Here is a 14817-nt window from a genome sequence, read left to right as displayed (position 1 = left end):
GATTCTTAATAGTTGTCTGTTGTCTTGGTATCTGGTTTTGTTGTGCCCTTTCTTCCTTTTCTGTTGGTTATTTCCGTGTGTATTTGTTTTCCCTTTTAGTTGGTTGTTACCTTTTAGGTCTGGTGGGTTGTGATTGTTTGTAGGGTATTTGTGCTGTGGGCAGATTGGGGACTGTCCATGTGTAGTAAATTAGGGGGAGAAAGTAGATTATTAGAAGAATTTTGTTGATATTCATGGTGGTTTTGGGTAGTGTTGGCTGGTGGTGCTTGTTGGTTTTAATGATTAAGATTTTGTATGGGCAACAAGCAATATCAACGTGCGTCGTTAATATATTATCCCATCAACGTTGCGGTTATATCTTTTATGCTTTGAGTTAATACTTAGTGTGGTTTATCAACATTTGGAAGATTTTAACATAAGTAATGACAGTGTTGTGTAAAGAAAACATGTTAGAAAGAAGCAAATAGCTTACTGTCGCAAATAAGCATGAACAGAAATAGCAATTAGCTTCCTGTCACAATTAAGCATGGACTGAACAGAAATAGCAAATAACTTACTGTCGCAAATGAGCATGAACAGAAGTAGCACATAGTTTACTGTCACAGGTAAGCATGAGCAGAACAGAAAGAAGCACGTAGCTTACTGTCACGGATAAGCATGAAACAGAGCAGGCTTTCAGTACCGGGTCTTAGCAGTCTCTCAGACGATTCCTACTCTGTAGTTCTTTTGTCTTCCCTCCGCATTGTGTGTCGGCTTCTCTGACCTGCGCAACTCCGCTGACCAAAGCACAGTCACCGCTTGCTAGTTCGTTGGTGGATGTTTCAGCATTGTCTGGACTTGGATGGGTGGTGTTGACCGGCGATGGAGTTCTTTGGTGGGGTGCCTCAGGCCCGCCACGTGGGTAGGTCGCGTCCATGTGGTCGGGTGTTCAGGCTGATGGGTTTGGGCGTTTTGCTGAGGTGCACCTTACGAGTCGTCGGTATGCTCCTCAGTACCGCAAGTCTCCGGCTCCGTGGGACAGGCGCGCAATGTGAGCGGTTGATCAGGAAGATCAGGTTTGTGTCGGAGGCCGCTGGAGGTTTCTCCGCTTCTCTAGGCCTGCTTGGTGTTACTGTGGTTGTCCCAGACTCCCAGAGCACTTCGGAGGACACGGCCTTAACTGTTTCGGCCTGGATCCCCTCCTCTCCGACTCGCTTCCTGGCTGCTCTTGCCGGGGGGCGCGACGGTGTTGTGTGGGTTTCTGGGATCGATTACGGTTGACCCAGAGCGCATCGTGGACTCGGCACCAGCGGTCTCCGCCTGGATCTCCTCCTCTTCGCTCTGAATTAACTCCCGGGTCAATCTTGTCGGGGACGCAACGGCGGTATTTGGGTTCTTGGGTCGGCAGGACAACGTGGGAGGATCTCCTCCTTACCGCTCTAGTTCGTTCCCGGGTTATTCCTGTTGGGGAGCTCGCCATTGGACTGTGGATTCCCAGGATTGGTGTATCTGGAACCTAGGCGATTTTTCTCACACCGTTGAGCGGTTCCCGTGTTTAGGGTCCTCCTGGGGTCACACTGCGACCGTGAGGCGCTAGAAAACCGATCTTCTGACCGATTCTCAGCGGAACTCCTCGCAGTGAGTCCTCTCAGTCAGCACACACTCCCAAACAGTGTTTATAAGATGCTTCAGGTGTACCACATTTAGGAACAGGTCCCATCTGAGGGGAGACTCATCTTTTTTGCTCTGGACAGATGCTTATATAAATGTAAGAGAAATTATAATGCAGTTCTTGCAGCTGCACACTTTCAGCAAGGCATCCACTATCCTTTAAAATCTTAAAGTCCTCCAAAGCATAAATCCCAAAATCCCGATTCCAGTTATCCAGTACAGGACACAAGGTATCTGATCTCAAAGGCTTCTTAAGTCCTTTACTGTATCAACCCACCAAGCCTTTATGAACCACAGGTAATGACCAACATTCAACAAAGTCAGAGTCCAAAAAATCAATTCTATTATCTGTAAGAAGTGAACGAAGATAATGTTGTAATTGCAAATAGGCACCAATCCTGAGGCCGTAATGCATAAGAATCTTTAAGCACCTCATGGTAGCCCCATCCTTGTCCACACTAAAGGATGAATGAGCTGCAGGCCTTTAGGTGCCCAATGCTTAACACACGGGATGGCGTACCCTGCGTGAAATCAGGGTTATGTAAACGTCTTGTAGAGTGGTGATGGAAGTGGCCAAATACTATATAATAATGAAAATACCCCCCCCCCCCCCCACTGCTATCCATAAGAAGGAAAGGGTATATAGTCCCTTTTTCTAATTATGTATTTTTTTTTATTTTAAAACTTCACGGGGGAAAAAAAGCCTCAAAGTACCTGGATTAAAACCAATGCTCTGGTAGTAGATGATCCTGTTGACCAATCTCTCGATCTTAAGAGGATCTATTCTTTATCATAGGCACAAAAAAAAACCCAAAATCTCCTGCCATAGTGTAGGTTGATACTCAGTGTGTATCTATCCTCATATCTATATTTCGGCAACAGATGAATATTAAAGCACTTAGCTCTCTTTAATCCATTGTCGACATCATTACCACAGCTTCCTCTCGACCGACGTTGGCCAGCTTCCATTATAGGAAGAAATTTCAGCAATGGGAATGGAAGCCAATCTTTTTCTGGAGGGCAGTCCACACCCATCTTATGGGTTTAAGCAGCAAATGGGATTTCAAATGCCTAAGAAAATCTTTCATTCTGGTGTGAATAAGGACTTATGGTGATGTGCGGTGCTGACTCTCCCGACCGGACCACACACCTGAGCAATACCTGAAAAATTGGGCTGGTGGACTTTAATAGCTGCATGGAATCATTTGTCACACGATCCGGAGCGGTTATGCCAGGGAAATTGGGACGAAAGGAACCGGAGTGGACACGAGGAGCCGTCAAGCAAAAAATGGCAGCAAGCCCTGTGTTATCGACACCCCCACCTAGCTTCTCCACGAAGCAGTTGGAGCAGCTTACCATGGCAGTTAAATCGGCAATGGAGCCGCAACTTGTGCAATTATCAGAACAACTGACGGCGCTAGAAGGTTTGCTAGAGGACATGACAAAACGCACAGGGGAGTTGGAGGCGCGGGTATCGGCGATCGAGGACGGAGAAAATAGCATGGAGGCTCAGCTAAGGGAATTGCAGGGCAAACTAAAAGTGCAAGAGCAGCAAATTGATGAGCTAGAGAATCGATCCAGAAGGGGAAATTTAAGAATTGTAGGATTTCCAGAGACTATTCCAGACACAACGCTCCCTACCCTGCTTGAGAAGTGGCTAAAAGAGGAATTTGCATTATCAGATGGCATCAAACCGCTGTGCTTGGAAAGGGCCCATAGGGTGGGCCGCAAAGGAGGACACTCAAACCACACGCGACTGGTCATACTTAAAGTTCATAATTTCATCCATAAAACGGAGATCCTCAGAGGAGCGAGGCTGAAGAGAGATCAACTGAAGTATGAAGGAGTGCCAGTGTGAATATATCAGGATTTTTTAAGAGCGCTCCAAGAGAGAAGGAGAGCATTCATCCCGGTTTGTGCAAGCCTGGCAGCAGTACAGAAGCATTTCACTTTGATACATCCAGCCACATTAAAAATCCAACACGAGGGCAGCTGGCACACCTTTGGGACAGTTCTGGCAGCTCAAAGCTTCATTAAAAACAAGCAAATAGTGACCTGAGCAGCTCAGGTAAGTAAACTCCTGTTTGGACAGTGACAATACAACGTATGTGTATTAAGAATGTCAGAACACAAACTAGTTTTAGAAGTGAATGGTTCCAGAGAACATTGGCACACATAACTCCATGTACTTCACCACCATGTAACCCTAACCCTCCATAAACTAAATGTATATTATTTTCTATTTCCAATATCCACAATGAATTGTAAGCCACATTGAGCCTGCAAAGAGGTGGGATAATGTGGTATACAAATGCAATAAATAAATAACTCCAAAATAGTTTATAGGGGTGGTCTTGGGGGGAGGGGGGCCCTACATCATAGGGGGTCTAGTCTCTCTATCCTAGTTATGAGGGAAGAGATGTGGGAGAAGAGAAGAGGGAAGGGGGGTTTAAGGAGGGGGGGGGGACATGATCTCAGGAGAAGATTAGAGGAATGGCTGTTCTAGGCCTGGTGGAGAGTAGGAGACAGAAAGCACGGGAAAGGGAAGCTAAATCTCATAGGCACATGGTAGAGATAGGCCACTGGACGAGCTGGGTGTCTAGCTGGTTGTTTAGAGGATTAAGGTGCATTAACAAAGTAGATATAAGAGAGATGATTATAACAAGATAAAATGTATACGTCTTATCACATGGAATGTGGGGGGTATTGTCACTCCAGTGAAGCGGCACAAAATCTTAACAGCACTAAAAAGACAAAGCAGACATTGCTTGTTTGCAAGAGACCCGCCTAACAGACGAGGAACATAAAAACTTACAGAGGATGTGGGTAGGAGAGGTAATCTTGGCCTCATCAGCTGAGAGAAGGGGAGGAGTTGCCATTCTGATAAGGAAGAGGTTAACAGCAAAGGCAGAATGGCTATTTGGAGATACTCGGGGACATTATGTCACGATACACCTATGGTTACAAAATAGGGAATTCTTGCTAGTGAATATATATGGACCAAATAACCATGACGCATCATTTTAGAGGGAATGAAGACAAAAATGCATCCCATATAGATCACGCAAGTTAATATTAATGGGAGATTTAAATTTGGTCTCGGACCCAGGGATGTACTGCACTAGATCAGATATGGCACATAGAGGAGGGGCGCGGGAGATACCAACACTGATGAAATCCCTACACTTGATAAGACGGGTGGTGGGCGGTGCATTCTGGGTAACGAGATTACACACACATACCTCAAGGGTACATGGCACCTCGTCCCGATTAGACTACATCTTGTTAGATGCTAGGGCCTTCCCATGGGTGTTAGGAGGTGCAGATTGGCCCGGAGATCTCGGATCACTGAATGGTGTGGCTGGAACTGGAGGTCCCGGACTTCTTAGGATTCACCTTTGGGATTAAAAAGCAAAACCATCTACATGTAACGACTGGATAAATGAATTAAAACAAAGTTTAAAGCCAATGCCTGTAATATGTAATACTTGATGCAGTGTTCAAATAGCAAGCAGCCTGAGGCAACAGATTTATTTTCTACTGAACATAATTAACTTTGTATGAACTTGGCAGCGAATAGTGTTCTGAATTGGAAATGTTGCCACATTTAGATTGATGCTGGACAGAACTTCTGCATAAAGGAAGCTCTTTTCGAATTACTCAATTCCTTTCTGTGAAAAAGTATTAATAAAAAAGGCAAGTGCATTTTTATAATATACCACTGCAACTCACAAAACAAAAGAAGCAAGTTCCCACATGCCATCTTTTTCTTTTAATGCAGGCACAAGGGGAAAAAAAAAAAAGATTTTAAATGATCCCAGGTTTCAACTTAATTCATGTTTAATATGGGATATAAAATGTCACAAATAATTAAATTGATAAATAGAAACTGAATGTTGAGCACCTGAATGTCATAACATGTCTGTTTTAGTGGCCCTTTACCTAGAGAAAAAAAAAATCTCTGTATGAATATAACACATGCTAGGGTGTCCTTATAATCAGCCCCTCCAACTAACACACAGATTACAATTTATAGCAAATTACTATCTATGAAAAGTTATTCTGTTATTATTCTTCCTCTGTGTTTATCTGTATGCTGCACAAGCTGGCATGTTTAAAAATATAATGGTGATTAAATAAAAGTGCCACCAACAAAGAATGAGAATGTGGATGCAGCAGCTCATAGAATTAATCGCTTTGAGTGTATAGCAACGACGGCGGCACAAGGAATGAGAAACACTCACCCTTTTACCTCCCCTCCAACCCTCCTCCCGGGACATAGCTCAAGGCAGCCTGGTGGTCTAGTGGCTCCTTAGGAGCAGGAAAGATTCCCACTCTTTCCTGCCTGGTACTGCAGCGCTGAACCTCTCTTCTGTGCTTTTTTAACATGGCTGCCGAGACTTCCAGTGGCAGCATTGCAAGACTTCAGTGGAAATCTTTCAAGGCCGCCACTAGAAATCTCGGCAGCCATGTTAAAAGAGCATTCAGGAGAGGATTAACCCCGCGGCAGTTGGCAGGAAAGAGTAGGAATCTTTCCTGCCCCAAACAAACCACTAGACCACCAGGGTACCTCGAGGTATGTGACAGAGGGCACCCTGCACTTGGGAGAGGAAAGGCGCTGCCATGGGAATCCTGTTATCCCCGTTCCTGTGCAGCTCTCTGTTTTGAACTTAGGCACAGTATTGTAGTGCATGGTGACTTCTTGCTGCAATTTCTATGAGAATATGAATTTATTATCTGATTGCAAGAAACCCCCTGCAGTTTAACTATCCTACTTTGTGCTCTTCTCCAGCTTGTGTGATTGCCCTCCCTACATTGCTTATGCTCTCTGGTGCTTCTTCCGCTGGTAGCTCCTCAGTGATTGCTTCCCACCCTGTGCGGTGCTCTTTCCTTATAAGCAGCTTCTTGGTTGCTCTTTTTATTAATTCCATGCGGTTAAGCAGTTTTCACATGGTGTAAAATGTAGAAAAAGGAATGCAATTGTTCTTTCCTCTCTATGCATTGCTTCTATTATAACCCCTTGGGGACTGGTATATTTTTGCACTCCAGTGTCTAAAGTATCTTGTTTTCTCAGGAACTTCTCATTGGAAATGTACTTCTGGAATGAGAGTGGGAGAGAGCCTTTCCCATTGGCACTGCCTCACTGTCCTCAGAGCTGCCCCCTGCAGGACTTCCTGCTTAAAACACAGAATGTAATTACAGAGGACTGGGAGTATGACTGCCAGGTCCCAAGCATTAACCAGGACACTGGTAAGAGAACCTTTCAGAGCCAAAGCCTCCAACTCAAGGGGCTGATATTTGATGTAAAAAAAAAAAATGGGGGGGGGGGGGGGGGGGGGAGGAGACAGTTAGGGGGAACACCCAGGGACAAAACTGAGTACTGCCCCATGTGGAAGATTTAAATTTGTGGGTCAGGTTTTTTGTTCCCTTGGTCAGTTTGGGGATGACAATGCTACCGCGAATGTTCACAACCCCTTTGTGGGGCGAGAGTAAATGGAATTGTGGCTATTTCCTAGTGAGGACAGCTAGTGGGCCAGACTTGGGACCTATGGGAAGGTTCCATGGGAAGCCCTTGTACATGGTCCTCAGATAAGGATTGTCATTGTGGCTTTAATAAAATAAATTGGAAGGAGATATAAAATTAAGGAAACAATCCCCAAGGACAGGGCTGCCAAGTTATCCAGTTCCAACATGGAGACTTTTAGGTCACTTCTGGTTTTGAACTTGCATCCCATGTATGGAAGTTGTAGATCCTGATTCTTCTCATAATGCCATAGCCTCCCTCCTGGATCTGTGTAACCAGGCAGCTTTGCAAAACCCCAAACATGGTTCTGATTGAGCTGGAAGCCCAAAGGAGTGCAAGGGAACTGCTGGGTTAAAAAAAAAAAAAAAGTAGTTTGATTGCTGGGTATGATTTAAACTAGATTCTAAAGCAGAGGTTTTCATGCCAGTCCTCAGGACCCACCCACCCAGTCAGGTTTCAAGAATACTCCTGAAATATTTGGTTTTCATTTTTTGTTAATGTTCATTTCAACTTAAACAACAACAACGAAAATGCAAGGCCCCTAAGATAGAAACTGCACTGGCTCCCGCTCAAGGAACGAATTGAGTTCAAGATCTGCACAACCGTACACAAAATCATTCACTCAAGACGCCCCACTCTACATGTTAAACCTAATAGACTTACCACCCAGAAATGCCAGAAGATCAGCCCGCAAGTTCCTCCATTTGAACTTCCCCAGCTGTAAAGGAATTAAATACAAACAGGCATACGCTACCACCTTTGCGTACAAAAGTACACAGATATGGAACGCACTACCCATGGCCCTGAAAACCACGGACAACTTAACCAGCTTTCGCAAATCTATGAAGACACATCTCTTTAACAAAGCCTACAAAAATAATCCTTAATGAAACAAATCACTCCTTAACACCACCCAAATGCTTTAAAACACCCCTCACACGACCTTACCTAACACCTTCTAACTTATTCCTCTTCTACCTCCAGATTATTACCGACTATATCTAAGATTATGTAATGACTTTTTCATATTAACACCCTGTAAGCCACATTGAGCCTGCAAAAAGGTGGGATAATGTGGGGTACAAATGCAATAAATAAATAACTTAACCAACAACAAACAATATCACTTAGTAAAACCACCAAATTTATTACTTACTGTTTTCTTGATTTCTTTCCTCCTACAGCAGTGATTATCGCTCTGGCCATCAGTGGTGCTGTCCTGTTGCTACTTGTCATTCTTTTGTTGACTGTACTTTTCCGCCTGCACACCCAACCTATGGGTTACCACCATGTTTCAGATGATGGAGAAGATCAGGCATGAGGACTCCTTTTTTTGGGAACATCCTAAATAAGCACTATTCACTGTGATGAGGGTCCACTTTCCTGCCAGTTGCTTGATGAATTGCTGCAGCCTCGGCTATCTCTGCAGGGTACAGGCTCCTAGGTTAGGAGACATTTTTAATTTACCATTTTATTACTTTTTAATGGTATTGGTAGGAGGAACCCTTTTGGTTGGGAGACTTTTTATTCTACAGTACTTGCCAGGGTCCTTGGAGAGGAATGAGTTACCCAGCACAAAAGGAATTTTTACCTCTATGCAGTGTAAACAACTGTGGGTGCTGTGGTAGTCTAGCATCATTGCAGCTGGAAAGCCACGATCTAGACAGACTTTGGAGGGAGAGGGGTGGGAAGTGGGAACCACAAAATTGTCCTCTTCAGAGCCTGGCCCTTATATTCTTTGCATTTTTAAATTCCTTTTTAATGTTTTAACTTTATAACTGAAAGGTATGAGGGATCTTGCTGGCAGAAGAGATTTTAAAAATCTGGCTGGTGCTAAAACAGTGCTTTCCTTCAGGCCTTCTCAATGGGCACACCACCTAGCTAACTTAATTTGATGAATGGATTTAGCTTGGTACCTACCCGCCCCCACCCATCTGGTAAAAAACTCTGTGGAGAGAACAAAATGTTTGATTCTGCCCTATGGGAGAATATCCGTTACAAACCTAGCTCTTTGGTATATGGAGGTGGGCTAGGTACGAGTTGCTTGCAGTGGGTAGAAGAATATGTTCAACCTACCAAATATCATCTAGCTCAAAGGTAACCAACAAAGCAACTGGGTAGAGAGTAGACAAATAGTCTACAAAGGCTAAGAAATGCTTAAAGAGGTGGTTGTTAAAGATTGGGTGGATAATAGATATAAAGTTAGTATAAAATAGGAACATTAGGACAAATGACCTTTGAAGCCTCCAAACTGGGTCTTAAAAGAAATAGTCCAATCAAGTAAACAACCGAGGTCATACTATATACCAGGAAGAGGTATATGATATGCTGCACTAGTTTCCTGGCTACCAACCAGTTGAATAGGATCTCTAGACTCCACTGGAGAGACCAGAATGATGTGTCATTAAGGGAAAAGGCCTCAGTCAAGAGGTGGAGCACAGAGGGGCATAAGGACAGATACATCTTTATTGGGAATAGCTAAATATAGTGATGTGTAAAAGTCTTCCCCCCTAAATTATTGCATCCATCAAACTGAATAGTTTATGATCTTTAAACAAAATGTAATGTTAGAAAAAGGGAACCCGAGTTTAAACTAAACACAGTTTTTAAATTATTACTTAGTTGTCCAACAACTATTTATCACCCATGTGAAAAAGGAGTTGCCTCCTTGGTTATTCAATTAACCAAATTTAATTGATAATTAGATTCAGCTGATTGAATGCAGCCAGCCATGTTGAATCTAAACCTCACTATATATTGAACCTTACCATGAGAGTGAAGTAGTCAGGAGAAGTTTCTACAAGAATGCTATGCCATGATCAAAGGAAATTCCAAAAGAGATGAAAAATAAAAATTGTTGAAATACCAGTGTGGAAAGGATTACAAACCCATTTCTAAAGCTCTGGGCTTCCACCAGTCAAGTGAGAGCCATTATCTCCAAATGGAGAAGACTTGGAAAAGCAACAGTTCTTCCCAGGAATGGCCAACTTATTTTATTTATTTATTTAGATTTTGCTCACACCTTTTTCAGTAGTAGCTCAAGGTGAGTTACATTCAGGTACTCTGGATATTTCTCTGTCCCAGGAGGTCTCACAATCTAAGTTTGTACCTGAGGCAATGGAGGGTTAAGTGACTTGCCCAAGATCACAAGGAGCAGCAGTGGGATTTGAACCGGCCACCTCTGGATTGCAAGACCGGTGCTCTAACCACTCCCTTGCCAAAATTACTCCAAGAGTGCAGCAACAACTCATCTGGGAAGTCATAAAATATCCTAGAACAGGGGTAGGCAACTCCGGTCCTCGAGAGCCGCAGGCAGGTCAGGTTTTCAGGATATCCACAATGAATATGCAGGAGATAGGTTTGCATACCATGGAGGCAGTGCTTGCAAATCTATCTCCTGCGTATTCATTGTGGATATCCTGAAAACCTGACCTGCCTGCGGCTCTCGAGGACCGGAGTTGCCTATCCCTGTCTTAGAAGAACATCCAAAGAACTGCAGGCCCGTCTAGCCTCAGCTAAACTCAGTTTCATGACTCCACAATAAAAAAAGGGACTGGGCAAAAATAGGATTCATAGGAGAGTAGCAAGGCAGAAACTGCTGCTATCCAAAAGTAATATCAATGCTTATCTCACATTTGCAAAAACACCTCGATGATCCTCAAGCCTTTTGGGATAATGTTCTATGAACAAACAAGTTGAAAACGGAACTAGGTCCCATTATGTCTAGCATAATGCAAATACAACGTTCTACGGTAAGATCATCATATCAACAGTCAAACTTTGTGGTAGTCTGATGATGTGGGGATGCTTTGCTGCCTTAGGGCCCAGTAAACTTGCTATTATTGAAGGAACCATGAATTCTGCACTATACCAGAAAGTTTTAAGAAGAATGTCTGGTCATCTGTCCGTGAGCTGAAGCATAATTAGGTTATGCAGCAAGACAGTGATTCAAAGCACAAAAGCAAGTCTACATCTGAATTGGCTAAGGAAAAACAGAAATAGTTTTGGATCAGCCTAGTCATAGTCCTGACTTGAACCCAATAGAGATACTGTGGCTGGACCTGACATGAGCAATTCATTCACAAGAAACTATGAATGTGTCTGAATTAAAGCAGTTCTGCAAACAAGAGTGGGCTAAGATTCCTGAACAGTGATGTAAAAGACAAACTATAGGAAGATTTGGTTGCAATTAATGATTGGTCGCACCACCTTTAGAATCACTACGTTTAGGAGGTAGTTACTTTTTACCATGAGTGATGAGTGTTGAATAAATTTGTTCTTTAAATAAGTGAAACTGTGTTGTGTTTACACTCAGGTTTCCTTTGTCTAATATATTTTGTTTAAAGATCAGAAACCATTCAGTGTGACATCTATGCAGTAAGAGGGCAAATCAGGAGGGGAGAAATTTTAACATTATTGTATAAGTAATATGGTAAGCACTGGCTAAACTGGATTATTTCAAGTAATATAAACCAGGAAATGTTTATCACTGATGAAACAAATTTATTTTATCTATTTCATGTGTGTATGAGTTGTACTGTCCACCGTACTCATTGTCCCTACATATAAGAATTCAGCTTACTGGTGCTAAATGCACCGACACTGATGTGCCCTCTTAAATAATTTTTCCTGATGTGGTTAAGATGGCTGATTTTCTGAACAATGCAAACACCTCCATGACTTGAACTTACTACTCCCTATTCTTGCTCTGGTAATCCCTTTTACATTATAGTGTGACCTTACAGCTCCTATGCCCAAGCTCTACTCTTCTCCCCTACATAAGGAACTTCAGCTTCTGTGCAGGACATTGATGGATGAAGAGAGCTTAGAAAGCCTGAAAGTTTAATTTTAAATCTTTATTGAAAACTGGCAACACAAAATGTGAATATATTGTCAAAAATATAGTTCTTGAAAAACTTTTCTTTTTAAAGGTATTAAGTTCCCCTTCCCATCCCAGTACAAACATACACAAGATTTAAAAAAAAAAAAACAGAACAGCCAGCCTTGGTTCTTGTAGCTTCCCGCATTCTTAACAAAGAACCCCACCAATATCCTTCCCTCCCCTCCAGTTCTTCCGTAATCCAAGAATACATATGTCCATCACCATTATATCACTTATAAAGCTAATACATTTAGTATCGTGCTCCGTACTTCTGGGGAAAGATCTTGAATATCAGATAAACAATCCAAAATTTTTCTTCCTTTTCTCTGTGAGACCAGCACCATAAGCTTCCAGAAAGCCTGAAAGCTTTAAAACATTTGGCAGACCAAGAACTGGTTGTAGTTAGGTTCTACTATTTCTGACAAAAAGTTGTGATAGGCACCCTCACATTCAAAAACAGAGTGAGAGACGTCCGAGGATTTATCAGGATAGAACACGTTTGCATTAATTGCAGTGGCAGGAACTAGATTTTAGCAAAGGGAAAATAAAGCTGCCACTTGTGCTTTCTACCTGGACATACACTCTTTCAATGCTGTACAATCTTTCCCTCCCCCCCCCCCTTTTTTTTTAAAAACTTTATTAAGGACATAATGCAGAACATAGCCAAGGAGAACACACAAAATACCAAACAGAAAATAACCCCCCCTCCCCAACAAATACGGAATTGTGTGCTATCATCTGACTACAGAAAACCCGATGAGGTTATAAGACAGTCCAAGTGCTGTACAATCCTTAAAGGCTGACTGCCTCGCACTGCACAGCCTGATGTCAGCTGCTGGAGTTATTTTCTCTTCCTTCCCTATGGACAAAGCCACTGTGCCTATTATAAAGTGGACAGAATACTTTAGCTGTAAGCAACACAGTGTAGTTTAACATTGCAAGTGCTATTACAAAGAAAAAGGGAAGGGCACAAGAAATACCTGAGCATTAATTTTACATTACAGGGTTGTTTAAATAATTTTTTAATGGAAATATCTTGCTGTACCTGAGCATTAATTTTACATGACATGTTTTAAAAAAATAACTTTTTATGGAAATAATTTGCTCTGTTTCTTCCATTGGTCAAAGGGCATCTGTAAGCAGTTCTAAACAAGACAGATGGGTTGACTCAAATGGCACTTCTAGCTCCTCTGCCTAGAAGTACTGTGGTTTGCAGCATGCACAGCCTGAGAGAGACAATGCCATGCATTGTACACCACCAACTGATTCCAAAGGGCGTGGGAGTGTGCAGTTCTGCTATTGCTGGTCAAGAACAGATAGTCAAGGCTCTTGCTGTATTCTGGAAATGTGTCTACCCCTCCCTGGCTGTGTAACAGTTTTTGTTTCTATAATCAAAGCTGGTTCTCGACTATGTATTTTCATTATTCACTGATACATCAGCTAAAAGATGTATCAGTGAATGATATAGTCTAGAAAGACAGTATTAAGAGTGGCTGTAGAAGAAAAGCGGAAGCTGATATACCTGGTTTTAGTAATAAAAACTGCATAACAAGAGACTAATTGATGAAACACAAACCAAACATAGAACATCTGTTATCTGGCTAGAAATGCAAAATGGACTAAGGAATTATTTTGTTTTTCTGAAACCATAATGGAAGGAGAATTTATTTTCAGTAGCTGTTGCCACTTCTATAGTCATTTTTTTTTTATAAATGCTTGAAATAATTAGACACTAAGGACTAGCTAATATGGAACCTGATCCCATATCCATTCCAGTGCTACCAGGAGCAGAAAGTTGTACAAAAAACAAACCAAATGCAGTTAAAAGCTGCACCAATACCACAATATCGTAGCAGCACTTACCCAGCATCACCTTCTAGGTACATCCCTTCCTGATCTTGGGGCTACTTCCTCTTCATTCTAGCTTTGGGTTATTTTTTATTTTTTTTTTTACATCTTTCCTCTATGACATTTCTGTCCTTTTCAGCCTAGGAAGCTTCTTTTTAAGTTTGTCTGAAGGTGAGGATAAGTGAGGGCGGGCCCCTCTTTGCCTGTGGCTGTTGTCAGCCACCAGTCTCCCTAGACCTTGCTCAGTCATGATCTTCATCAACTTCTCCTGTCTTTTCTTCATTACCTCTTGCCTGTTCCAGATCAGGATGTTAAAACCTTAAAAAAAAATAGAAGTTATTTTAGCTTTCACTAAGTTCATATGGAACGAGTGTGAAATCAGATGCCATACTGGAGGTTAATGCCCATTAGTAACATAGGCAGCCATCAGACAGTGCATGAGTGAGCAAAATTGCCTTAGACTCTATTGCCCCCCCCCCCCACCCTTTAGTATGTCACCCAATATGGTATAAGCAGAAAAATAAATGTTAAGAAATAACAAAAATAAGATGATACAAAGTTGCCTTTAGAATGTATTTACTCTTATTAAAGGATATACATGTTGCTCTGCTCTGGGAATATCTATGTGTATCAAATATAGTCAATGGTAGCAGATAACGACCAGTATGGTCCATCCAATCTGCCCAACAAGATAAACTCATTACATATGGTATGAAGTGATTCATCATATGTATACCCGATCTTGATTTATTCTTGCCTTTTTTACAACATAGACCATAGAAATGTGCCCAGTACTGGCCTTGTTCTAAAATTTCTGAAGTTCTTTTCATAGCCCCTGAAAAGCTCCTTTCCAGCCCAGCCAAGTTTATTTGGCCTTGATTGGGGCAGACTGTAGAAGTCTGCCCAGCACTGG

At 42.3% G+C, this 14817-nt stretch overlaps 2 protein-coding genes across 10 annotated transcripts in view; one reads left to right on the top strand and one right to left on the bottom strand.

Moving 5' to 3' along the window:
- ACP2 (acid phosphatase 2, lysosomal) overlaps nt 1–13761 on the top strand; it is a 73555-nt gene extending 59794 nt beyond the window's left edge. The window contains exons 10-12 of one of the 2 annotated variants that reach the window (XR_003941926.1): nt 6725–6900; nt 8359–8618; nt 13185–13761. Coding sequence is in view for 1 of the 2 variants with exons in the window: in XM_030200900.1 (XP_030056760.1) it covers nt 6725–6900; nt 8359–8495 (313 nt within the window). In the remaining variant the exon portion in view is untranslated. Of the gene's footprint in view, nt 1–6724; nt 6901–8358; nt 10238–13184 lie in introns of those variants that run through there. The other variant, XM_030200900.1, reaches the window with a different exon arrangement.
- Nucleotides 12016–14817, bottom strand: part of DDB2 (damage specific DNA binding protein 2) — a 132178-nt gene continuing 129376 nt past the window's right edge. For all 8 annotated transcript variants that reach the window (XM_030200890.1, XM_030200891.1, XM_030200889.1 and 5 more), the window contains one exon: nt 12016–14222. In XM_030200890.1, coding sequence (XP_030056750.1) covers nt 14020–14222 — 203 coding nt within the window. In that variant the 3' untranslated portion in view covers nt 12016–14019. The remainder of the gene's footprint in view (nt 14223–14817) is intronic.

This window comes from Microcaecilia unicolor, chromosome 4, assembly GCF_901765095.1.
Source record: "Microcaecilia unicolor chromosome 4, aMicUni1.1, whole genome shotgun sequence".
Classification (NCBI taxonomy): Eukaryota; Metazoa; Chordata; class Amphibia; order Gymnophiona; family Siphonopidae; genus Microcaecilia; species Microcaecilia unicolor.
This window is presented reverse-complemented; position numbering and strand designations above follow the sequence as displayed.